Source organism: Astatotilapia calliptera, chromosome 23 (genome assembly GCF_964374335.1).
Source record: "Astatotilapia calliptera chromosome 23, fAstCal68.1, whole genome shotgun sequence".
Taxonomy (NCBI): Eukaryota; Metazoa; Chordata; class Actinopteri; order Cichliformes; family Cichlidae; genus Astatotilapia; species Astatotilapia calliptera.
The window spans coordinates 47,503,929-47,530,850 of NC_137443.1; the positions used below are offsets into that span (position 1 = coordinate 47,503,929).

A 26,922-nucleotide genomic window follows, 5' to 3' on the forward strand; every position below is an offset into this window, starting at 1 on the left:
TACACATGTGGGTCAAATTTCATTCATGTAGCTCAAACGATGTGTTCGTAGGACTGCATTTAACAACACATAGGTGGCGCTCCAGAGCCATTTTCCAATGCTCATATGTAAAACCATTAAAATACGAAATTTGTCACCAGACCTGACACGTGTGCAACATTTCATGAGTTTTTGAGCATGTTAAAGCCCTCAAAAAGGCACTTGTTTCGCCTGAAGAAGAAGAAGATGAAAGATACAGTAGGGCCTCAGTGCTCGGGCCCTAATAATAATAATGATGATGATAATAATACTAATAATAATAATAATAATAATAAACTGAGGAGAGACAATAGTAATTAATAATAATAATCATCATCATTATGACAATGATTATTGAAAAAAAACAATACCCTATACAGAGGAACTGTATAGGATTGCGTGTAGTCTGCTGAGGAGGAACAGATTTTCATCCGGAACATTGCCACAGATATTCACTTTCCACCCGGAACGGCAAAGCGATGCACATTAAAACATGGCGGCCAACATAGAGCAAATTTTTCAAGATTTCATATTAAATAAAATCAGAGAAATTGAAGACCAGAATGAGGACAAAGCGTATGTTGTTTGTTTGTATTCTTCTATTGAGACGTTATTTGAAATTTCACTGAACAGACATGTTAGTCGCTGCTGCAGCTACCGGTTGCTGCACCAGTTGCCAAATAAAAGATGAAAGCTAACGTTGCTTAGGTTTGTTTTCAGTTAAACTGTACCGCTAGGAGCGAGGCCATTCGTGGACGCGGGAGGTCGAAAAGAAAGCCGAGAGAGTCCGTAAAGTTTAAAAACAGTTCATTAGGTTTGAAGCGGACATTTTTCTATTTAAGTCACTGCCGGTTTTAATGATAAGACTATGAAAAGAATTCGAAGCAATGATAGAAGAAACCTGAAACCTCTTAAATCTTCAACAGGCATGACTGTTAAACACCTCATCTGGATCTTACTATCCAATAAGCGGTGCAGGGAGAGGCTTCAGAATATTAGACATTTAATAAACGTTGGCTGACTCTTTCTGGTCAAACAGTAACACGTATTTTCTCTGCCTCTGTCCATCAGTGATGCTAAAAGAGTGGGTGACTGCAGTAACATGGATGGAGCAGAAAATGCCTCTACAAAGAGACACAAAGACGTGAGAAGCAGCAGTTCGCACAAGAAGCACAAAAAACACAAAAGCAAGAGGAAGAAGAGGAACCGAGAGAAGGAGAGTAGTTCAGAGTCTGGGGCAGACCTGAAGCGAAAAAATAAACACAAGTCAAGGTGATCCTGAAAGCACATGCTGCAACATCCACAGTCAGAAAACCTGTGTGCTCACGTGCTCAGCCAGCAAATATAACTCCAAAGAAAGCATGTGATAGTCTGAGAGGAAGGGGCTGGGCTCACAAAGGAACCTGTAACTTTACCTGTGCATTATGTCCAGTTTCAAAAGTCAGTGAATGAAGGGAGTAAAAAGGTTTACTACATACACGGTGGGATAACGTGTAGCCCGCAACCTAGATCGTTCAGGGGGGCAACACTACTGTACAAAAACAGCCAATAGCTTCCTGCCGTTTTACTGTTAATTATGACTGTTTAAATGTGCCTAATTCAGGCTTTATCTTTGCTTCATAGAAGAGGAACACCAACGGAAAGAAAAACAGAGCAAGGTACGGCTCTTTATTATATTGTCAACTTTTTGAGCATCGAGTGTTTACCGCAGATAGACTTGGTATATTCACAGCTGCCCTATTCTGTGGCTAATCTTTATATATGTTTTTAAAAAATATTTTCAGTAGACAATCCCCTTGTTCGTATTTAAAAGTTAAGTCACTGCTGACCAGCTGGCCCAGGCCCTTTTCAGTCTCATGTTCCCAGAAGCTGATTGGTTTGACATTGTCCCCGTCTTTGATGTCCTTCTTTAGCTACATGAAGACTCTGGTCCTTTGTACTGTATTCTAACTGCACCCTTTTCAAGGTTTTGTCTGCTCTGGAAGGCAGCATGTCTGTGTAGGTTCTCAGAGACCATGTATGTCCACTGTGAATGACCATCATTGAGCAGAGGGGGTGGCTTAAGACACCCACCTACAAAGCAGTCTTGATATCCCTTCCCAGGTACCTCAACACGCACTCGCATTTTGCGTCAGGTGACCTGATAGGTCACATGATAGGGTGAGGAAAAGTCTCCTCAACCTATTATTGATCATGTGCCTCATCACATGAGCCAAGCTGTTTAAAAGTGTGTGGGCCAGTTGACTCACCCTATCATGTGTCTGTGTAGATGAACTGACGCAAAATGTGAGTGGGCATTAGGACTAGGGATGGGTACCGATATCCGGTGCCATTTTTTTTCTGAGCTGTCATACACTCTGGATTCCAGCCAATCATTTTACCTTTCCAAGGATAGTAGGCGGGCCCAGGTACGTACGTTCTGTTAGAGCAGAGCTACAGATTAAAAATGCCCAAGGCGAAGCGGTCAAAGTCTGGCTGTACTTCACAGCAAAAGATGCAAACTCAGCAGCAACAAGTGCTTTAAGCTGATACTGTGATACTGTCAAAGGAGGCAACACCTCGAATCTGATGAAGCACCTGGCGACGCCTAGCGTTGTTTTAAAAGCCGAGAAATGCGCCGTATTTGATAGCTTGCTGCGAGACCTCACACCGAGCACATCTACTGCAGGTGTGGTAAATTTCCATTAGTGAGTTAGCGCGGATCGCCCCGTGCGTGGGGCTAGACGGTGGTTATCATTTTGCAGAAAAAAAGAGACTGCTAAAAATAAAAACATGAGAGGTTTGTGTTCTCCATTCTTTAAGCACCGGCACCGTTTCAAAAGTACAGATTTGGCACAGATAAAGCCTAAACGATACCCACCCCTAATTAAGACGCCAGGGAAGGGATTTCAAAACTGGATTGTAGGTGGCAGATGGTTGGTGTAGTAAGCCATCCGCTCTGTTCAAGGATGGTCGTTCACAGTGGACATAGATGGCTTCTGTCAACTCTCTTTTAAACCATCGGTCTTCTCTGGTGTCCTCGAAAGAGCGACCTTTGACCTTTAGATGCAGACGTACAGCTGAGTCTTGTCCTGTCCAGGTGGCTCTTCTATGTTGTGCCGTGCGCTTATGGAGTGGCTGTTTGGTTTCTCCAATGCAGAGGTCTGAGGTCTGCACACGTTTTCAAGAAACTGAAAGAAGTCCAGTTGCTTCTCATTCCAAGCTCCTTAGATTACGATGTCTGGAATGACTGAGAACCTACAGACATGCTGCATAACCAAACTCAGAGAAGTTGAAGAGCAAAACAAGGGCCAGGTTCAATAGTGTATTAGTAGTTTCTATTTGAGTAATGTGACAATTATCAGTGTGGAATTCTCTAAAAACTTCTTCAATACTGCTTTAATGATGTAGACATATGTCTTTTAGCCGAGTCCACAGGGGGCCATCCTTCATTAAAGTTTATATCCATAGTTTATATCAACGTACTGGTAGATCATTTATAAAAACTAACAACGAATATTGCTGGTAAGTGGCTATAATCTAAGACGCGTGCTTTGTTGTCCATCTTCGGCATGTTGTCGTTTCACCACAGCAGACCCACATAAACAGCATCTGCTGTCACATCATCCAAGTGCAGTCAGACTCTGTGAGCTCCACGGTTCTCCTTTCCCATTTCCTTGTAAATTCTGTCTACGTTGCCATATGTTGTCCTGTATATGTCACATACAATATTTTTTGCTGCAAAAATATGCAGAGCTGGTAAACTGTTTTCCAGGTGGGGATCGTGAGAGTAAGTCCAGATGCCGCAAGAAGCACTTAATTGGAAAGAGGAAGAAGAAGAAAAGGAGGAAAGACGATGAGAATTCATCAGATACTGACTCTGCTTTTGTGTTAAAGCATACTAAACTAAAACGACAGGAGGAGCTGCCTGATATAATCCCAAAACAGGTGAAAACAAAGTACTTTCATTGTGGTCCCAATACATAAATCAGCTTTAGTTTCTAATACAGATTTATCCCTTTGCTTTTACTAAGAGTAGGAGAGAATTCCTTTCTCATGTTTGATTTGTCTGTAGTGTTCACAAGTAACTATGTCAAGTAGAATACACGTTAAATTTATGTACTGCTGTCCTTCTGACTGCGACTGTAGCTTGTTAGTCTGTTCTTGCAAAGTCGTCACCGTCGGACTGTTTAGTTGGACTAATTATCTTAGGAGGAGCGAGTGTCCTGCATTTGTTGGGCCAGCGTCTGAGGCGGGACATTGGGCCCGATTTAGCCCCTGCATGCGAGCTTTTATCTTTTTCATTGTAAATCTTAAGTGTGTTGATTATAAGTCTGTGTGATGATATTTTTGTGCTTGGTAATAGTAATAATACAGTAATATATTTCTGCCTGTTACCATTAGATCCAATACATAAGGCTTAATGAAAAATTCTTCAATTTTCAAATTCAAGTTTGGGCCATTTGGTCGATTCAGCCGCTGACTTTGAACCAACTGTTTGATTGTGAGATAATTAAGAATATTTCTGCTAATGGGGAGAGATGAGAAGCACAACCATGAATTTGTCCTCCAGAGTGAGACTGTGGCTGCAGGGTTCTGGTGTGCTGTCTCGAGGCATCTGTGGAAGAACGGCCTCTACCTCTCGATGAGGTCAAAAGGGTTTCGCTTATAAAAACACAATTGTTGCTTAAAAGCCGCCCTGTTTGTCAGATTTTCCTTCCTTCAACTTCGCCCACTTCCACAAAATCAAGTTGAAGACTCTCCATTTTATACACATCCAGCTTCCTCTGCAAATGCACAAGTGAATGGACTGAGACTGCAACTCTGAGGGTGGAAGTGTGTAACAGTCACACTGAAGACGTTCTGAGAGTGCATGGGAAAATAACTTTGGAGGGGAGATGGGTCAAATAAATTGCATATTGATGTAACTGGGGCAGCTTTGGATAAGCACATCACAGTGAAACCTGAGTCGCCCCGTGTGATGGTGTGAAAGTGTGTGTGGGGGTTTAATGAAGCTGGTTATAAGAAAGCACTTTGTGTGGTCAAATAGTTGTTAGTTGAAAGTGCTATATCATTACCAGTCCATGCTACACTCACGAAAGAATAATGAAAATAAGGTTTCTTTTTTATTGCTCTCTGACAGGAAAACTCAAATAAAGGAATAGAAGATGAGGAAAGACGTGACAGGCAGGGATGCCATTCACCTTCACATTCCTACTCCCAGTCACATTCCTGCCCAGTGAAGAACTCTGACTCTCGGACTCGACACTACCGTCAGAGGTCTAGGACTCGCTCCAGGTGGGAAGCAAACTTTGAACGAAATGTTGATGGCTCCTCCTCTGTTTATTTTGTTATACAAACTGTTTTCCCTTCAAATCTGTGGGCTGATGATCCTAATTTGCCAAGACGGCTGCCAACAGTAAATGTACCGCATTTATTTAGTATTTATTCTACCACTCTGTAGACTTTACCTGACATTCCACATTCATGATTTGGATTTATGAACTTAACCAACAATACTTTGACATGCTAACTGGAAGATCTAGGAACTACTACCAACTTTCTTATGTTCAGCTGTCCTCCGATGAATGGTTGACCGACTCCACCTGCCTGTTTAAAGGTTAAAGAGACAGACACAATATCTCCCAGTTAATGTAAAATAAATGTTTGCAAAATAATGGCAATATTTATTTTTCCATAATAAATATTGAGTCCTTAGTAAAATTACTAGGCTTTTAATCAGGTCGTGTTGTGGCTTTTAGATTAAATTTAAAAGTTAAGCTGCTGTGTAAAATATAGACACAAACAGAATGTGGTGATTTGCAACTCCCATAAACACATTTTATTCACACTTGAAAACAGAAAACACATTGAATGTTTAAACTAAGACAGTTCCGTTTTTAGTCACGGTGGCACGGTGGTTAGCACTGTTGCCTCACAGCAAGAAGGTCCTGAGTTCAATTCCACCATCAGGCCGGGGTCTTTCTGTGTGGAGTTTGCATGTTCTCCCCGTGTTTGCGTGGGTTCTCTCCGGGTACTCCGGCTTCCTCCCACCGTCCAAAGACATGCAGCTTGTGGGGATAGTTTAATTGGATAATCCAAATTGCCACTAGGTGTGAATGTGAGTGTGAATGGTTGTCTGTCTCTGTGTGTTGGCCCTGCGACAGACTGGCGACCTGTCCAGGGTGTACCCTGCCTCTCGCCCTATGACAGCTAGGATAGGCTCCAGCGCCCCCCGCGACCCTGAAAAGGATAAGCGGAAGCGAAGAGAGAGCAGTTCTGTTTTTATTTGGCTCATTTTGACTTTGGTGGCAGCAACATGTCTAAAAAAATGGGATGGGGGAACAACAGGCTGCAAATGTACAGTGGGGCAAAAAAGTATTTAGTCAGCCACCGATTGTGCAAGTTCCCCCACCTAAAATGATGACAGAGGTCAGTAATTTGCACCAGAGGTACACTTCAACTGTGAGAGACAGAATGTGAAAAAAAAATCCATGAATCCACATGGTAGGATTTGTAAAGAATTTATTGGTAAATCAGGGTGGAAAATAAGTATTTGGTCAATAACAAAAATACAACTCAGTACTTTGTAACATAACCTTTGTTGGCAATAACAGAGGTCAAACGTTTACTATAGGTCTTTACCAGGTTTGCACACACAGTAGCTGGTATTTTGGCCCATTCCTCCATGCAGATCTTCTCGAGAGCAGTGATGTTTTGGGGCTGTCGCCGAGCAACACGGACTTTCAACTCCCGCCACAGATTTTCTATGGGGTTGAGGTCTGGAGACTGGCTAGGCCACTCCAGGACTTTCAAATGCTTCTTACGGAGCCACTCCTTTGTTGCCCGGGCGGTGTGTTTTGGATCATTGTCATGTTGGAAGACCCAGCCTCGTTTCATCTTCAAAGTTCTCACTGATGGAAGGAGGTTTTGGCTCAAAATCTCACGATACATGGCCCCATTCATTCTGTCCTTAACACGGATCAGTCGTCCTGTCCCCTTGGCAGAAAAACAGCCCCATAGCATGATGTTTCCACCCCCATGCTTCACAGTAGGTATGGTGTTCTTGGGATGCAACTCAGTATTCTTCTTCCTCCAAACACGACGAGTTGAGTTTATACCAAAAAGTTCTACTTTGGTTTCATCTGACCACATGACATTCTCCCAATCCTCTGCTGTATCATCCATGTGCTCTCTGGCAAACTTCAGACGGGCCTGGACATGCACTGGCTTCAGCAGCGGAACACGTCTGGCACTGCGGGATTTGATTCCCTGCCGTTGTAGTGTGTTACTGATGGTGACCTTTGTTACTTTGGTCCCAGCTCTCTGCAGGTCATTCACCAGGTCCCCCCGTGTGGTTCTGGGATCTTTGCTCACCGTTCTCATGATCATTTTGACCCCACGGGATGAGATCTTGCGTGGAGCCCCAGATCGAGGGAGATTATCAGTGGTCTTGTATGTCTTCCATTTTCTGATGATTGCTCCCACAGTTGATTTTTTCACACCAAGCTGCTTGCCTATTGTAGATTCACTCTTCCCAGTCTGGTGCAGGTCTACAATACTTTTCCTGGTGTCCTTCGAAAGCTCTTTGGCCTTGGCCATGGCGGAGTTTGGAGTCTGACTGTTTGAGGCTGTGGACAGGTGTCTTTTATACAGATGATGAGTTCAAACAGGTGCCATTCATACAGGTAACGAGTGGGGGACAGAAAAGCTTCTTACAGAAGACGTTACAGGTCTGTGAGAGCCAGAGATTTTCCTTGTTTGAGGTGACCAAATACTTATTTTCCACCCTGATTTACCAATAAATTCTTTACAAATCCTACCATGTGGATTCATGGATTTTTTTTTCACATTCTGTCTCTCACAGTTGAAGTGTACCTCTGGTGCAAATTACTGACCTCTGTCATCATTTTAAGTGGGGGAACTTGCACAATCGGTGGCTGACTAAATACTTTTTTGCCCCACTTTAAGTGAAAAAAATGGAGGAAGATTTTGCAACTAACTGTATGAAACACTCTGTGCTTGATGACAGCACTGTTGATAAATATGTTTCACTGTGATATTACTTCATCCTGCAATTATGTGATTTCTATTTTTACTTGTAGCTCGTCAGAGAAGAAAGATGTAGAAGATGAATCCTTTCATTCCCACCAATGGCCTCCAAACTGGCCCAAGCCACCTCAGGGCAACCTCAGCAACACTGAAAGTAATTTACAAGCAGAAGAGTTGACTGAATCAAGAGTAATAAAACGGCAGACCTCTAACCACAGTGAAGGAGAGGAAACAGAAAAACTAGGTAAGACCTGTATGAAATGGACGTTGGTTTCCATGACTGAGCAGGTCCTGAGTGTGTTGTGATGATTGTGGCTCATAGTTCATGGGAATCAGATATCCAGGATCTCAGAATATTAAAATCTTAAATTTCAAGTTTGAGGAAATCACTGTTCAAACAGTATAAACACCATGTATCCAGGAATAATCTTTGTCATGTGATTTTCTAAAAACTTCAGCTTCTAGTGCATCCACGTCCGTGCCAAGCCAGTCCATATCTGCTAAACATCACCTGAGCACTGAGCCTGGCTTGCTTCAGTGCAAGGCATCAGAAACGTCCTTTCCTGCAAATGTGAAATCTGCTGGAAAGAAAAGAAAAAAGTCACCACAGAAGAAAAAAGAGGAGAAGTCATCAAAGAAGCAGAAAAAATCCAAGTCACCACGTAGAGGCTACAAGAGAGAATCTAGATCCACGAGCCCTTCACTTAGGAAGAGATCACGCTCAAGGTAGGTCAGGGGGTGGAGTGTGTTTGCGCTGGCTTACTTACCTGGAGATAATTTATCTGCATTTGAGAAGCATGATCACACCTCACACACGCCTTATGGTTCTGTTCTATACATGACATCCATACACCAAATAGCCCCATGGACCCTCCCTCCCTTTATTCATTCACCTCTCATTAGATCCCACTGCTCACCATTGGTGCTAGTTTCAGTCGTACATAAACAGTACGTGTATCTTAAGGCTGGGAAACCTGCAGTCAGCTGAGACTGAAGAAGTCACTTGAATGAGTGACGAAACGTTTCTCCCACTCAAAACATCCAGATCAACAGAATCAACTTTTGGGAACAACCTGAACTGCTTGTCAGACAAATTAGCTGCTTACCTTGGACAACTCGTCACGTCCTGCTCTCCTGTCCAGCCCACAGACTGTCTTTTCAGAGAACCTGTTACAGTGGAGCCTGAGCCCACAGTGAGTGGAGCCTGAGCCCACAGTGAGTGGAGCTCTGAGCCCACAGTGAGTGGAGCTCTGAGCCCACAGTGAGTGGAGCTCTGAGCCCACAGTGAGTGGAGCCTGAGCCCACAGTGAGTGGAGCCTGAGCCAGATGTGTAAAGCTATTTCACTGAGTGAAGCCACCCACTGGCAAAAACATAAAACATGTTATACTTGTTCACATTTTATAAAATTAAGTTTACTCAGTTGACTTGAGGAATGATGCGTCCTCATTATGATGATTTCTTTCTAAATCATAGAAGCTGTGTTATTCTGTACCACAGATTAATGGTTTCAAATATTTCTTCAGCATTAAAGTAATCCAGTGACACTTGTGTGTATTTCCACTCAGTAAACAATAGCTGTTGATACTTAATTCACTAAACTTTATCTTTCAAATTGTAAACAAATGCGCTTTAGAACAGCATTTGTCGCTGGCACAGTGTAACTCAGTTTAACACAGTAATCTGAAGTGTCCATCAAAGTGGCCAATCACATCAGGAGCCCATCCTCCTTTGGGCTCTACCTCCCGACAGTCAAAAGTAAGTTTATTCACGTGAGCAGGATTTCTCTCTGAGTGCAGGGAGGTACCTGCAGGACCCTGAAACTGTAGCAGTGCATGCAAAGCAGACGCCCGTGCGTGCACGATGGCGTCAAAGTCATCCTGTTCCACAGGACCACGGCCTCATTTAGAGGTGGCAACTTGCTTCCCCACAGTTGCAAATGCAGTTTGCCTGATTATGTGTTGGCAAGAGTGTTCTGATGAAACTAGTGCTTCCTGGCCATTTTGCAATCACCACATTGTCTTCATCACATCTAGTTTTTCAGTCCATGGAACAGAATCATAGAGGAGGGTGCCCAAAATATTTATCACAGTTGTAGCTGTACACAGTGGTTCTTGAAAGTTTGTGAGTGCTTTTATTACATTGTAAAGTTTCACCTATGAATATTTGTATACAGATGTTGTTTAGCAGTTGGTTTTTTGAAAGATAAATGAGACTGCATGTTGCTTTGTAGGTCAAGGGGCCGCAGGCCACGGCGGTCACGCTCGCGGTCAGTGTCACAAAGTCGGCGGAGGGTTGCATACAGCCAGAGAGACCGTTGGAAGCGTGAGCCGAGCCATTCCCCTGTGCTAATCCTACGCAAAAACAGGTCGCCCTCACGGAAACACGGCAGCTTGAGCAACAGCCCTCACCGTATCAGTGAACTGGGTCAGATATTATGAAGTCACTCGTGTGAATGTAATACGTGCCATTTTTCCTTTTTGTTACTTGTATTTTGGTGCTATTGTATATAACAAAGAGGAGGCTGCTGTCATAAAGTAACTGTAAATAAGTTAGCGCCTGATTTTTACTAGGTGCCAGTTTTTACTAGAAAAAACCTCTAACCTCTTGTTTACTTCATTTTTTAGTTGCTCACCTTTCCTTGTCAACTTGATGCTTCCCCCCCCCATGATAAAGCTCAAGTTTAAATACTGTGAGAACAACAGGGGATTCAATGTTGTACTCTATCATGAGTCAGTACCAGTAAATATATGTGGGATCCTGTATGTTATGGGGTGGCTGTGAACTCCAAGTTAGTGTGAATAGAAAAAGTGCTTGTCTGAATGATGAATTAGGCAAGTAGTATAAAGCACTTTGAGTCTGAGTCCATTACCTCTGAAAGATGATGGTTATATGTTGCTTCTGACTATGTGATCATCACACTAATTCCCATTAATTCATTTTGTTGTGATGATTTACTTGAGATTACAATTTTCTTATCTTCTTTACCGCTAAAATCATATGCTCAGATTTCTATTTTTAAAAAAGGAAAATAAAACTGTATATAGCTGTTAGAAACTTCATATTATGTATTATGTCTAAAAAATGTAAGATTTATTTTTTTGTTTCTCAGATAAGGAGCAGTTGTTGGAAATTGCTAAGGCCAATGCTGCTGCCATGTGTGCCAAAGCTGGTATGCCTATCCCTGCTAGCCTGAGATCCTCAGTGCTTCCCCTGGCTCTGCCAACAATGGCTATGAATGCTGCAATGGCCAGTATGACTGCTGGTAGGAATTTGACTTTCCTCTTTCCTGCATGATTTTTTCCTCCTGTTATCACTAGGGATGGGTATCGTTTAGGTTTTATCCTATACTGGTGCCAAACCGGTACTTTTGAAACGGTGCCGGTGCTTAAACGGTGCTCGAACCGGTGCTTAGAGAATGGAGAACACAAACTTTGTCCTAAAACCTCTCATGTTCAGCTGTTTTTTTGTAAAAAGATAACAATGTTAGCCTTTTCTGCAGCTATAGGACATATATGCTATCTCTCTATCAAACAAGAAGACAGGTAGACATGTAACTACGACGGTGTTTGCTAGTTCACCTTACATGCATTAATGTAATAACGTGGTTAGCCTACTCAGCGTAAATTACACACGAACAACATGAAGCTACTCACACAGAGAAGAACGGCTGCTGCTGCATCATCATCCATCTGCTCTAAAAGAACGTACGTACCTGGGCCCGCCTACTATCCTTGGAAAGGTAAAATGATTGGCTAAAATCCAAAGTGTGTGACATGTCAAGAAAAAAAAAAGCACAGAAAAAAAGCACCGAAATGTGCGCTGCTTTTCGGTCTGGTTACTACCGTTTATGTCAGAACACTGGATACCGTTACCCATCCCTAGTTACCGCTGCTCCATCGATACAGATTTGGTCATTTCCTTGAGGGGACTGTTTAACTTAGTTTGAATCTGTCTGTTTGGAATGAAGTTGTAATTTATCAAAATGTACAAATACAGACATCCAGTTGACTTCTTTCTTCAACAGTAAACTGCATCTCTAATAAAGTTGGGCAATTGGACGGATATATTGACTATAGGCTGAGCCTTTCACCAGTCGTTTTTTACAAGAGCGATTTATTTATTTATTTGCCCATGAGTTGGTTTGCTAATAATGTTGGTTGAAACTAAGAGAAGCAGTCAACGGAAAACATAATAGCGCTGTTTTTAGCACTATAACTGTGTTTATCTTATCACACACTCGACCAAACAACAAATACAAAATTAAACAATAAGTAAGTTAAAAATCCAAATGTCTCTTCCTGCGAACATTAAAAAAAAATCTGATGTAATGTTGAGTTTTTTGTGTGCTTTGGCTCATCTCAGATAAATAAATAAATGAATGAATAATCCAAAAAGTAGCAATATTAATACTGAAACAAGAAAAGAAGGTAAAATATTCAAACAAATCTTATAAATTCTAAACGTGCATGATTACGTTGCTCCGCCCATCGAAAAGTCACCTGCGTGAATATATCACCTGTTGTCATTTATTGGACTGACGATTGTCGGTTGGAAACTTTTCAAATATCACCTAACCTTAATCCCTGATGTCTTTTCTTGTGTGTGAGTAGTTCTACTGCTGATGAGTAAGTTTTCTGGAGCAAAATAACCATGAAGGTCAAGTGAAGTGTCGAGTGTGTTGAGTCAATAAAATAAGTACTATAAGCAGAATTACACGACTGAAGCTGAAATGTTCGAATATTATTTGAGTCAGCTGTTGTGCTTCTTATTCACCGATTTGTGTGTTTTGCCGTGTCTCCTCTCACTTGTAGCCACTGTGACAGCAGCCTTGACTAACATTGGCACTTTGTCGTCACTGGTTCCACTGCCTTCCATTATGCAGAAGCCACCCGTTGCCCCTGCCCAACCCAACATCGCTAATTTGGAGGAGGTGAAAAGGAAAGTAGCAAAGCAAGCGAACAGCATTAGCATTAAAGAATTTACTGACGTAAGTTTCATGTTTTCTATGTATCAAAACAACTAAAGTTAGTGCAAAGGACAGGCCATCGTATGCCAAAAGAAAACGGTCACAAGCTGAACAGGCAATGAGTTAAAACACTGAAGCACTCCATGATCCTCTGTGATCCAGGCCCTTGTGCATGCTCACATAGCAACGATGAGCCTGATACTTAAAAATGATTTTGGATTTAGAGCATGGATTTACATACATCCAACAGTTGTTGTATAAAATATGAGCTGATTCAAAGAGGGTCAGGTGGGATTTTCTTTTCCAGATTTGGTTAATGTCATAGAGTGAGCCTTACATTAAAGGACAAGTGCATTACGTTTTGTTAAAGCTCTGCCGCTCTACCTTTATAGGTGGAAAGGTCTCTGTCTGCTTACATACAGGATCCTACTCAGATCATAGCAGTTCTAAAGTACAGTTCTGCAGTGTTCTGTAACAGCCATGGAGATCTGCAGCCTGCAATGTGGAAAAACAAGAGCGATGCGTCGTAGTTACATAGCTTACTCTTTATATGTGTGTGTGTGTGTTTGCAGAAATGTAAGATGATTGCAGACAGTACAGAAGAGCTGCCAGTGGCAGTGCCTCATGTTTCAGATGAAGAGGATGATGAGAAACCTTTTGGAGGAGCAGCTCTACGAGAACCAAAAGCAATCACCTTCAGTGTTAATGTAATATGCACACGTGCGCTGCATCGTGTCTGTTTTAAATGCAGTTAGACCCAGAAATATTTGGACGCAGTTTTCATAGCTTAGTCTTTGTACACCCACAACACAACACATCTGAAATGCAGGAGCTGAAATACCAATTAGATGCAGACTTAACTTAAATATAAGTGATACAGCTGAAATGTTACGTGAAACTTTTAGGATTTACAATCATTTTGTTACACAATCCTTTCATTTCAGAGGTTTATTTATCTTGGATATTTTAGGAATTCTTTACAGGCATTAAAATCCATTTTCTCATCAGGCCAAGTTCGCATGATTGGCTCATTGCGGAGTATGCTGAAGGTTATCATCTGTCTGTGCGATTCATTTAACTGAATCTGAGCTGACAGTATGTCCCTATACACATGACCCTGTCATCACATGCAGGTTTCTTTGTCACACTGTTTTCTTCCTGTGGTTCTGGTGTGAACTGTGAACTGATTATCTTAGTTTCAACTTTCTGAAGAATGCTATCCCAAAACTGGGCAGATGTTTTGAGTGGTTTTTCTGTTCTTGAGCTGATGTCAATTATATAACTCAGTTCAAATTCCCAGATAGGGAATAATATGGTGAAAGTGGGAGTTTCAGAAGAGACTCGCTGCCATTTGGATTTCACAAAGAGGATGTCAAACATCCGGTAATTTGCAAAACATGCAGCAAAACTATTGCTGCAAAAGGTAGCAGTACCTCAAATGTATTCCACCAGCTGAAAAGTCATAGCTTTGTGAGTCTTTATGTTTGACTTTTGCTTGGCTCATTTTGGGTTTATTTTTGATGGCCTGGCACATTCTCTGTGGGCAGGGACAGGAGGAGAGAAGCTGCAGAGAGGCATGTAATGATGGGGTCACCTGGTCCTTCATAGGGTTTTTCTGGTGGATATAGTCGCAGTTGTGTAATAAGTAACTTTTTCGAAAAAAGAAGTAACCATTTCCAATTTTTGTCCAATCAGAACTCAACAGTTCGTCCAGCAGTCCGTAGTGATGCAGGCATGGCCAAGGAGTTTCCAGTGTCTTCAGGAACACAGCATCGTAAGAAGGTATGAAACTCGTTTTTATTAGACTGAATAGAATCACTTCCAGTGTGCATCTCAGTGCTACGTTTCTGTTCCACTTAACCGGGATGTCTGAGTTAGCATCTTCCTTTCTTTAGGTCAGCAGGGGGCGTGGCCATTTCAAAACCATAATATTTAGATTTTGCTGCCATTTTGCTGCTTTCAAGTCATCGTCTTGTTGCATAAACAACATAGTAACGGACTCTAGCCTTGAATTTTCTTCTTAAATTTTATTTATTTATGATTTCTTTACAAAGTTTTCAAGGGTTTGAGGGGCTGAGATAAAAGCACGAACCCCCCCAACATGCTTTATGGTAAATATGAGGTTTTGTTGTTGGTGTGCAAAATCTTTTTTTCTCCCAAACATGTGTTGTGCATTTTTGTTGAAAAGTTAAGAATACAAATTTTTATCTGTCCCAAGAATTGTGTTGCAGGATAGTTTGTGGGAGCAGTAACCATGACTACGACGGTGTTCTTCCTTAATTTTGTTCTTTTTGTTGTTGAATGAATGAACATCTTTGTGGATCTTACTTTGTGGTCGTGGTGGGAACTTTGCAGGATGTCGAGAGAACATTTAACTTTTACATTTCCTACATTTTTGTGCCATTTGTCTTATTAGGAGTTGGTTTCCATCTCAGGAGACTTTTTGGGCTTTCGAGTTTAATGGATATTTAATATTTTTTCTGGGGCCATGGTCGAGGCACTTTTCACACCATCAATATCTCAACAATATTCTGTTTGTTTCTTCATCTCGGGACGATCACATGCAGACATTTACAAATTTAAAAACCACAAAAAGAAAAATGGGGTAATGCTGTATGAGAAGAAAGGTGCACGGTGGCAGACGTCTCAGCCTGTAGCTGGTGGTGCATTAGATATGTCAGTTTGCATCCTGATTGATCCACAGGAGCAGGGCACCTCTCAATACCCCCAAAGAATCAGCTGTCCTGACCATGTTCGTCATTTGAGTTCAGGAAGTTCCTCTCAGGTCACCATTACCTCGTTCCCAGTGAAACACAAACAGATACTTCAAATCTTTTATTCCCTTGGCTATTAGATCACTTAACTCTGACACACTTAGATTGACTTCTTTGTATGATCGTTGGTGGACACATTTCTATTTTTGCCTGTGATTGCATGAGCAGGTTGTGGCTAAGCTGCAAATGAATTGTCAGAATCAATAAAATGATCTGAATCTGATCTATATGAACAGTAAGCATTGAAACAATTCTAGCTTCAGTTTATTCTTTGAGCTGCACTTTGTATTCCACAGAATAAATGTCTCCCTTTAAACGGATTAATTGCAGGTAATTATCAAAGAAAATGTCTTTTAATATAAACCCATAGTTACTTATCTAATGTAATGTGTTACAGGAAGGAGAGGGACTGGGTGCTTATGGAGAATGGGTGCCAGTTGACAAAACAACCGAGAAGGCTGCTGTTACAACAAAGGCCCAAACAAATGTTCTGTCAGCAGCACCCTCCTCCTCCTCCTCATCATCAGGGGAAACGGCAGCGGTTTTGCAGGAAGTTATTGAACAGCCAGCGTTTGTGACAAACAGTGACAAAGTTTTTCCTGACCCACAACTGCAGGTGAGAAATGAGATACAACAGAAGTGAACACCTCTCACCTTTTTAAAGATGATTTGGGCGATGCTGGTGAACAGTGCATGGAGTAAATGTGATTGTGTGATTCCACTATGCCAGGCATTACAGTGTTTAGTTGGACAAAATCCACTGGATATCCTGTACTAATGCTAGCAAGCTCAACCAGGTCTCTTCTTCCAAGAGGTGGATTTACCACTTATCTGAAAGGAAGTTGGAGATAAAATTCTTAGGCTGAGTTTTTTGGAGTGTTTGTATTCTTAGTTCTCCTTAGTTGAATTATCTAGTTTGTTTATATTCTCTTGTTGTTCCTACTATGCCTTCCCTTTATTCCCTGTGCCTTCTGGTAGGGCTGCTCAATTAATCGAATTTTAATCACGATTACGATCTGGGCTTTCAACGATCATTAAAAATGACGGAGCCGATTATTGGCCCCTCCCTCATTTATCCGCGACACCTTAAAGGCCGGTCCGTGAAAATATTGTCGGGCATAAACCGTCCGTGGCGCAAAAAAGGTTGGAGACCGCTGATTAAGAGGACCCGAGGGAAGCTCGGAAAGCTAAGCAGAAGTTATTTGGAGAGGAGAGTGACTGCCGTTGGTTGAAAAGAGAGGTAAAAAAACTTCAGTGGTGTTGCACACTATTTTATATTATTTTTTAAAGTCATTATTCAATACGTTGTCATCGTTAACCCTTTAAAGCCGGTCAGAGCAGCACGCTCCGTTTTGTGTAACTATTTTTAAATCCCTGTAGAACCTGAACCGTGTAAGCTAGCGCAATAATTTGTTTTGCATATGAAACCGGAGGAGTTGTACTTACATCTGATGCCATCAGCTTGTCCTCGGTCACGGTTTCCTTCCACATAAAGCTTTGCAAAAATTGCATAAAAAGCGCTTGCAGGAACAAAAACATAATATTCCAGAAACACGCTTTGCCGATCTGATCAGCTGTTCATAACACTTCCCACAGTGAAACAGAGTCAGCAGTGTTGCCAACTCCTCAGTAAGGAAAATCGCTATTGGTTGTCCTAAAAGTCGCTAGAAGTCGCTAAATGACGTCATCGCCAAATTTGCATAATTGGTCATGCTAATCTAATTGTAACCTATGTTGCTGGAGAGAGAAACAACATCGTGGAAGAGACATAAAGTGAGTAAAAAACGTCCTAAATGCATTTAGAATTTATTTAGAACTACAAATTACATTTCTTTTAGCAATTATTGTTTTTTTTAATGTCACAATTCCAACCCTGCTCCTTTACCCGGGCTTGGACCGGCAAAAGTGACCCGAAATAGGCACTCTGGTGGAGTTACTTTGTGTGTGTGTGTGTGTGTGTGTGTGTGTGTGTGTGTTTATAAGTAGTTTTAAACCTTGTGATCCACAAAACAGCATAAGAGTAAAAGAAGAACTGACTGCGTTACAGCACCCGCTGCTTGTTGAGAGTAAAAGCAATAAGGGCTTTCACGTCTTTATTTTTAGCGGGTCTGAAAACTTGCTAAATATAGCGACAAAATTGGCAACACTGGAAGTCGCGAACTATCGCATGTGCGCCATTTCCTGCCCGAAACCGGAAGTGACGTCATTTTCGCGGAAATGTAGTTTTTTACTTGTAGGCCTTAATTGCCTATACTGGTGTTTTTATAAGTCATGTTTGACTCTATACTTTTCTGAATAGTTTCTGGGATGCTTAGAACTCGAATTGCACAGCTGGAAATAGTTTCTTTTGATGCACATGCTGTTTTCTTTGCAAATTTGCATCATAGGATTGTTTTTTGTTTTTCCTGCAGTATATAAAAATTTGTGTATCTCCAAAATAAAACTATGAAGACACTCAAAATAAATTTCCTGTTGTTGTAAACTATTTTTTGCAACTTTTTTGTATTTAAAGTTTTGAGGGATAAGCCTCTTAAATTTCTCCAAGTAGAAATATATGTTAAAAAACAAAAACGATTTTCAATTTTTTTGTAGTTTATTGTACTTTTTTGCAATTAATGTAATTACTATGGACTTAATGCATACATATTATTACAATATGGGCTATAACAGTTGTATTGATGTATAGCAACTTGAAATGCTCCCACAAATGGCACTACAACATGTAAAAAAAATATATATATATATAAGCTCTGGCGGACTTGGTTCTATAGTAGGTTGTAAGGGTTAAATAAATATCGTCAAATAATCGAGATCTCAATTTCAGTGAAAATAATCGTGATTATCATTTTTGCCATAATCGAGCAGCCCTACCTTCTGGTGTCTTTCTCGCTGTTTGTTTCTGTCTTTCTTCACTCTTCCCATATTTAAACCCTCAGTTTGCTTCTGTTCTTTGTTGCATTTTCCTTCATGCGTCCTTCCTCATGTGTTTCCCCAAAGAAGGTTTCGTTTAACATAAAATGCAAAACGATCCAAACAGTATGTTGTTGCCATTTGCCTGGACCGTGATTTGACGGTGTTTGTCTACAGTGATGGGACAAGATTACTCCCGTCCCACCAAAGACGTGCTCTGAGGGAAGGCACAGAGACATTACTTTTATTGGACTGGAAAGGTCGCTGTTTTTAAAATGCGGCTTAACGAGATGCTAATTAATGTTCAACTTTGACAATATCAGCGTTGAAACAGATTTTGTGTGGTGAAGGCAGAGCTGACATGAATTTTCCTGGAAGGATCTCTGGGGATATTTTGTCTTGCTGTGTGGGAGAGCTCTTATTTTTACACTGCCTGTCTGTGGGAAACATTGTTTAAATGCTTTACAAAAGTTAAATGAAGTATGTAATTGAAACATAGGGTGCAATTTTTTTATGTGGTTCGAGATTTTATCTTCTCTGAATTGTTGAACTGCTGTGTTTCCACACCTTCTGATTTATAAGCACTAGATTTGGTGGCAGGCATGGATTGATTTGGAAACCACAATTCTGCACATAAAGTGGCTGAATTTGTAATGTTGTTATTGACATATAAAATGAGAAAATGGAATTTAAACAGTTTCTTGAAAACACTTCCCAACGCTTTAGTCTTTAACGAGGTAATCATCAGTAAAGTGAAGTGTTTATGAACAAACAGGTGAGCAGAGATTTCTAGATAAGTGGGGCCCTGGAGTGTGAACCAGCCAGCAGTGGGCTAACACAAAGTCTCAGCCACACAGCTGCCAAACCTTTGACCAGTTAAGAGTTACCAATGAACCCAGTATGCTTGTATTTAGGGTTTTGGAGGAAGCTCCGTTTTCTTTGTTCAGTTTGCTTTTTTCTCCAAATTACAGGTAAACGGATAAACTAGCTGCAAAACAATTGAATGGTTTAAGATATTTTTGTATCACGGACTTATTCAGACTGTAAGAGTTTAAAACAACTCTAGTTTGGGTCTTCTCTCCTTCTTAACCCTCAAACCTGTGTCTGACTCTCTCTGTTTTTCTGTCTCTCCAGCAAGTAGACATCACCCAGGCTGTAACTGAACGAATCAAAGCTCAGAGGCGATTGGCTGAGAACCCCTATGACATCAGTGCCATCCGCATGCTCACCCGAGCACAAGAGCAGGTAATAAGTCTCAAAAGAATAAACGTTTAAAGCAGCTAACGTGCTCACCATAAAAACTTTATATTATTAGCAAGATGCTATAATAGCAGCATAATCACACTGTATCACCACTCTGGCAGCCTCAGTTTTAGGTGCAGCATGTAAATGTTGTTCTGGGTTTCAGCTCCTAATATCATCTTTTTTCAATAAAAACAAAACATGGCTTTTCTCATTTTGTCAGGTCAGCATTTTGTAAAACAGGAAAATGGACAAAAGATACAAAAGCATTTCCTGTTCAGTGTAAATGGTTCTTATAGAGTGCTTTGCTGCTTACACAACTTGCCTCCTTCACCCATTCAAACACATTTGCACAAGCACTTTGTTCCATGCGCTCTAAGTGCTTTCTACCCAACAGTCACACACATTCGAGCAACTTGGCGTCAGTATGTCGCCCAAGGATGACATGCAGACCGGAGCAGATGGGGGTCGAACCACCAGCCTTCTGATTAGTAGATGGTAAAAATGGTAAATGGCCTGTATTTGCACAGCGCTTTACTCAGTGCATAAGGACCCCAAAGTGCGTTACACTACATTCAGTCACACACACATTCACACACTGGTAGTAGGTGATCTGTCCCTGGTGTACCACTGCTGAGACGTTACTCACATATTAATACTTGTATAATGTTGTAGCTGGTGAGTTCACAGCTAATTCTGAGTGTTATAGTATTTTATGCGTATTATACAATTTCACAAAAGCGTAAACTTGGGAAAACATTAGGCTTTGATTAAGTGGTGACTGAGCCTCATGAATATCTGTGCGGCTGTCATGAGTGTGAGGTGGAGCTGCCACTTTGATACTGACTGCAGCAGCTGCAGTTGATCTGTTTGGAAGCAGATGTTTTGTAGACGCTTCGTGAATGAAATTAGTCTTAATGATTTATGTGACAGTGTTTCTTCTATAAAATCAGAAAGAGCAGCCAGAGGCCTGTGGATCTGTCAGAAAACCTGCCAAATCAAATCTGCATTCCCACCCATGGTAGCAAACGTGAAGCCCAGAGAATGGGGATAGCTAATCTCGGAATACTGACAGTTGTGTCAGACAAATACAGACATGCTTAAACGCTCTTATTTTATAGAAGTGTCCTTTTTCAATAGGTAGATGCTTGGGCCCAATCCAACACGGTTCCAGGTCTTTTCACTGGTTCAACTGGAGCCCAGGTCCTCAGCTCTGAGGAGCTCTCGACCAGTGGACCACAAGCATGGCTGAAGAAGGTAATGTACACAGCATTCAACGCAAAAATCAAGCTTGATTTAGTTTGAACCCCCTGGTAGTCATCTCCTAGTGAAGCTCTGCACCACGTCTAGTATACTATACTCAGTATTTTCACACTGAGCCTCACATCTGAGGCTGTTAGAAAGCAGAGGGTATAACTCTTCTAGAGAATATAAAAGAAAAGACGTGCAGTGGTGCAGCCGTGTCATCACATGCGTACTGTAATATACATCCAAAAGCTTGAGTGCAAATAGAAAGTGATGCAAGATTCAACCCTTTTTTTCTCAACAACAGCAGCAAAGAAGTGTGTAAGTTATTGTGCAGCCTCTTCTTCCTGTCTGACACAGCTGGAATACAAACAGTGTGTTTTTAAGACAGCAGCCGCACTCATCACTGCTGTCGTGATCAAAACCTTTGGAGTCTTATCGAATCGCATGTTCTCAAAGCATAAACATGAAGAAGACGTATCTGCCTGCTCTAATCGATCGCTGGTTCACGTTCAGTTCGAGTTAAGTGTTACCTACATTTAACCTGCGTGTACTTCACTGCATGCTGCAACGTGGGTTGTATTCAGTGGTTGAGAGGAGAAACACTCGGCAGGACGGTCACAAACTCACGACCACACTGGGAATTCCACAGTGCTCGTCCGTTAATAAACACACTCTTCATCAACCTTACACGGCCCGGTTGAACGGCTGCTGTCTCATCATATATGAAGCGAGCAGTGTTCACACAACCCGTAACGTTGCTTTGAGTTAGGGAGGTAAAGATACGAGGTTCATCTCAGTCAGCATGTTTCTCCCACAGCATGGGCAGCAGCGCATACTTGTGACATCAGAAAACATCACCTTAGGCTGTCTTAAAGAGACACCACACAATTGCGACTGTGACAAGGAGCATGAGAAGAAAATGTTTGCGATGAAAATGTGATAACACATCCTGTCCATCCCTGCGCTCGTGTAGATGTTGTTTTCTTTCTTTTCTCCCTTCTGACTTTTTACTGTGTTGTTTGTGTTCTGACTAGGACCAGTTTCTCAGGGCAGCTCCAGTGTCAGGGGGTGTCGGGGAGTTCCTGATGAGAAAGATGGGGTGGAAGACAGGCGAAGGGCTCGGAAGGAACCGCGAGGGTACCGTGGAACCCATCGTTATTGACTTTAAGGTTGACCGCAAAGGTACGAGAAACCAAGTGATGCACTTTTTGCTGCTGAGTCTCGACAATAGATGCTCACACAAGCTTTGCAAGACGGTGATAGTGAAGGCAGTGGGATCTATATGGTGTCATATTGCATGGATTTACTGTTATTTGGCCACAAATATTAGTTTATAGTACGATTCTCACATTTCACTCTTTAGGGAAGTGTATGGGTGATATTATAAATAATACCACATTATTGATGTTGACTTTAATGTTTTAGGTCTAGTTGCTGAAGGAGAGAAACTACAGAAGCAAACTGGTGGACTGGTAGTAACCAAGGACCTAATGGGTAAAATACACCTGAATTTGTTTCCTTAAAGATGGTGATACTGTTGACCTTTAGTCTTGCAGCTCATCAAAAAAACCCAATCAGACCCACAGGAGCAAATACAGAGTAAACTTGTTCTACATGCATTTCTTTATGATAACGATGGTGCTTAGGACCAGTGAGAGGCAGAGAATCAGACCCTGCTGTTAGAGGTTTCTGCTGCCTGAGTGTCATCTGTGAGGGTGTGATAGCTGGAGAAATCTGACAGAATGAATATATTACTCCACCAAATCTGAAATCCGTGTGTATCAGCTGACATTTAGGATTGACAGAAGAAGATAAAACAGTATTTGTGTCCAGAAACGAACCAATTTGCATGTTAAAGAAGTTACTGTTAAGTCCATAAACGCAGCAGCACTTACATGTTTAGGCATTCACCTCTAAAAGGAAAATTCCAACAAATACATAAACAATAAACAACCATGCCTGTCAATTACAAACATGCTGCTGCACGTCTTTGGTAAATCCAGGAAGTAACTTTTCATTTCCAACGTGCAGTTTGCATTGTAAGTCTGGCTCTCAGCCTTCATCCACAGGATCAAAGTATCGGTAGCATCAGAACAGTGTGTGTAATTTATCCTCAGCAAAGTGATGTGAATCAGAACAAAGGTGCAGATATACGTGATTATGTGCAACATACTTATAAAATGTGCAAAAACAAGAACAAACAAGCCGCAGTACTGATATTTTCCACAAGATGGCGATCTCACATAAACAATAAACAGAATTCTCTGAACTGTTTTTGCAGTCGATCTTTTTTCAGGAATAGTAACTTCTAAATCTGCAGTAAACCGCAAAAGCTCCTGCAAGGGTCTGAGCTGCATGTCAAACATAAACAAGGACAAAAAATATTCATCATAAATATCAATGCTTCTGTAGAACATCTCTTCCTCTGAGCGCTGTCCAATTCTAACGATGTCCTTTTATCTGTGTGCAGGGAAGCACCCGGTGTCTGCTCTCATTGAGTTGTGTAACAAGAGAAAGATAATGCAGCCAGACTTTGTTATGGTCCATCACAGTGGTCCTGACCACCGCAAGAATTTTCTTTTCAAGGTGGGTCATTTTCATTCTGCGTGAAGCTGGCGACAATCTGCACCTTCTCCACTACGTCATTAAACCCCACACAGTCACTCTGTGCAGCTGGAGCTTCCTGCTCTGCAGGGCTTTATAATCGAGAGGCAACAAAAATCATCTGACGATAGTAATCACATTACTGCTGGTGGTGGGTAAATCACCTTATATGACCAACAGTGTTGGCCTTGAAAATAGTAATTACTTACTAATTACTGATTACTTCTCCAAGAAAGTAATCCCATTAGTTTACTGTTTACTCATTTACTCATTCAGGGGTTTCTCTGTGAGCGTCGCGTTCCCGTGGCAGCATGCTCGCCGCTCGCCGCTCGCTCACGTTTGAAGTTTCATTTTTCGCTGTAGAAAGTTTTCTTCCCACGCAGAGTGAACAGTGGATTTTTACAGAATCAAACTCAAAGTAATGTGATTACTTCCAAGCGTTGAACGCTGCATGTACTCTCTCTGCACTATTTTATCCATTGTTGATCTGCACATGTCTGTTGCTGCCACGGGCGTCGCACGCTCGTACGTCGTTGTCATGAGACGCTCTCACAAACAAACCACGGTTTAGTAACGCAGTAACGCAGCGTGCTTATGGGAAAGTAACAGTAATCTCATTACTTTTGGGTAACTTACAGGTGCATCTGAGAAAATGAAAATTATAAATAGTGATCTGTGTTCGTAATATCCAGCATCTCAGGGGGAGTTTGGAGTCTCTGCTGCTTCCCAGTTGTTGTGGTGTGGTGTCAGTTTCAAAGATGTTACTGTAGTGGTACAATGTGACTGTAAAGATGTACCAAGAAATGTATGTCACAAAGGGAAGCACCTGATTCTGTTATATACAGCCAGCTCTTTATTCCTCTCGTATGCATTTTGGCCTTATTTAACTTCATTTGTGACCCTATTGCCAACTCTTAAACACATGTTTTTGTATATGTGATACTTTTTTATTTCAATCTATTTGATCAAAGATGATTGAGCACCACACAGGTGTACTTCCTAGCTCGTGTTATTGTCCCTCATGCTAAATCCTTGAGAGTGCATGTAATTAAAAACCTTTTAAAAAACTGCTAAAAATGTGTTTTAATAAATGCATCAGATTCACGTGTTGTTTACGATCCCAGAAAGTGGATTTTGTTCATCTGGACCTGTGTTTGTTGGATGTTGTTAGTGAACAGAGTTATGTGTTGTGTTATCTCCAGGTCACAGTGAATGGTGTGGACTACCAACCCCAGACAGCCAGTCCCAATAAGAAGCACGCCAAGGCCATGGCAGCCACAGTTGCCCTGCAAGCTCTGGGAGAGGTAACCCACAGCTCTGACAGTCACGTCACTTTTAATATAAGTCACCCTGCAAGTGTGTAACTACAAAGAAAAGAGTGGATCCGCTGTAACTGATTGCTCAGCGAGAGCCTTCAGTCTACACTGGCTGCTGTAATAACTCAACAAGTTTTGACACAATTCAAAGAATCTATTGCTTATGTAGTTGTGACTAACTACGCAAATAAATGTAGCATTTATTTATGTAGTTAGTCATAAGTCTGTGTGCTGTGACCCTGAAATGATCGAGAACCTTTATGTCACCGTGCAGGTTCAGCCTCACAGAGCAGTGATAGTGTGCAGTTGAAGGGCACTTCTTCTGAATGTCTTTATGTGCTTAAATCAACAAAGAAAACACATCAAAAAGATTTTATTTAAACATATACAGATGGATAGTATGAACCGTGAACGTAATCACTTCTGTTTGCGTCCTTAACCTCTTAAGCCCCAACGCCCCCTGATACGGGGGCAAAAGGCAGGAGATCAGTCAGGCTCGGGGCTTAAGAGGTTAAAGGAGCCAAAACCTTTGGCACAGAATCAACAATCTAAAGACGTTATAGGATACAGTAGGAAAATAGACTAAAATGATCAAATTCCTTTTATTTTGAAGACTAACGTAAATGTTTTTGTAATGTAATTAAGGCATTCTGAAAGTTGTACTACACATAGAATTTAAATAGCTTTTATTGCTTTTTAAATCCTGGTGGCATAATCAATAATAAAAATGCAAGGTTGCATTAATTTTTTATTTTCTTCTATCCAAAGGTTCCTGTGGATGGACCAGGACTCTACACTGGCCCTGTCTTCACTGCTGCTTCTACAGGCCCGCTTTTCTCTACATAGTCATGCACACATTACAAATGTAATATGGACCCTGTTCAAGGCAAACATTTTGATTTGTCACAGTAGGAAAGCCCAGAGCTCTGAAGCTGGTCCTGTGGTTTGTGCCATGGTCCATCTACTTTCCCAGTGTCACAGTGTCTACCTGGCTCCTTAATTGCTTAATCAACCAGGGTCATGTGGCCCTGTCCTCCCACCCATTGGGTAACAGGCACAGGTACACCAATCACACAGGGTACCTGAAAACAGACTCAGGTGTCTTTGTACTGTTAGAGAACACCTGAAGAAAATGCCACACAAAAAGGGGAACCAACTGTTGTGAAGTAACGACAGCTACCACAGCACTGCTACAAGGTCTTCCATGAGTGGTTTAGATAGTTTTAGTTTGTCACCAATGTTGTTGTTTTGTTTGTTTCAGTCCCAGTGATTAACCAGTGTTTCCACTCTGGAGGCTCATTTATATTTCAAGAACTACCACCTTTGGCACATAACATGAGAACAATGAAAGCAGGTTCAGAGTGCTGATGGTGACCAGTGTTATGCCTATAAGACATCACACCTTTTCTAAAGGTACTTGAATGATCACCTTGTTTGTTTTTGTAGGGGTAGGAGTGGTAAAAAGTGATCATAGTAAAAGTGGACGACGTGTGCATGCGTGTGTGTACATATGTATGACAAATGTATAGTTTAGTAGCAGTTTAGCCCTATATTCTATTAGCTGATCAACACTTACGTCTAACACACAGCCGACAGTCTGCAGGACATTTCTCATAGTCACACAAAAGCAGAAGCAAACTGGACTGTTAGTGAAAAGTTGTATCTGTGAATGACAGCTAATGTTAGTCTTTGTGTTACATTGATGACCTAAATTTAAACAAAAGTGTTTCTCATACAAGGCTGTTAAACTTTTATTCTGGCCTTCTAAACATATGTATACAGAAATAAAGATTATATTTATGTTATTTAGTA

The 26,922-nt window shown here is 41.4% G+C and overlaps 1 protein-coding gene across 2 annotated transcripts; it reads left to right on the forward strand.

Annotated features, from left to right (window-relative positions):
* Positions 1–455: 455 nt before the first annotated feature.
* Positions 456–26,922, forward strand: sonb (SON DNA and RNA binding protein b). Of its 2 annotated transcripts, none has more exons than XM_026159129.2 (20): positions 456–594; positions 1,090–1,290; positions 1,642–1,676; positions 3,773–3,945; positions 5,141–5,295; positions 8,103–8,293; positions 8,508–8,775; positions 10,281–10,474; positions 11,160–11,312; positions 12,862–13,037; positions 13,589–13,723; positions 14,712–14,798; positions 16,188–16,406; positions 19,835–19,945; positions 21,083–21,199; positions 22,225–22,372; positions 22,616–22,684; positions 23,661–23,776; positions 24,997–25,098; positions 25,879–26,922. In XM_026159129.2, exons 1-20 carry the CDS (start codon positions 512–514, stop codon positions 25,954–25,956), a joined length of 2,811 nt encoding a protein of 936 aa, XP_026014914.1. In that variant the 5' UTR covers positions 456–511; the 3' UTR covers positions 25,957–26,922. The 2 variants fall into 2 exon arrangements, with proteins under 2 accessions (XP_026014914.1, XP_080152994.1); XM_080296868.1 differs by lacking the exon at positions 456–594 and adding an exon at positions 723–832.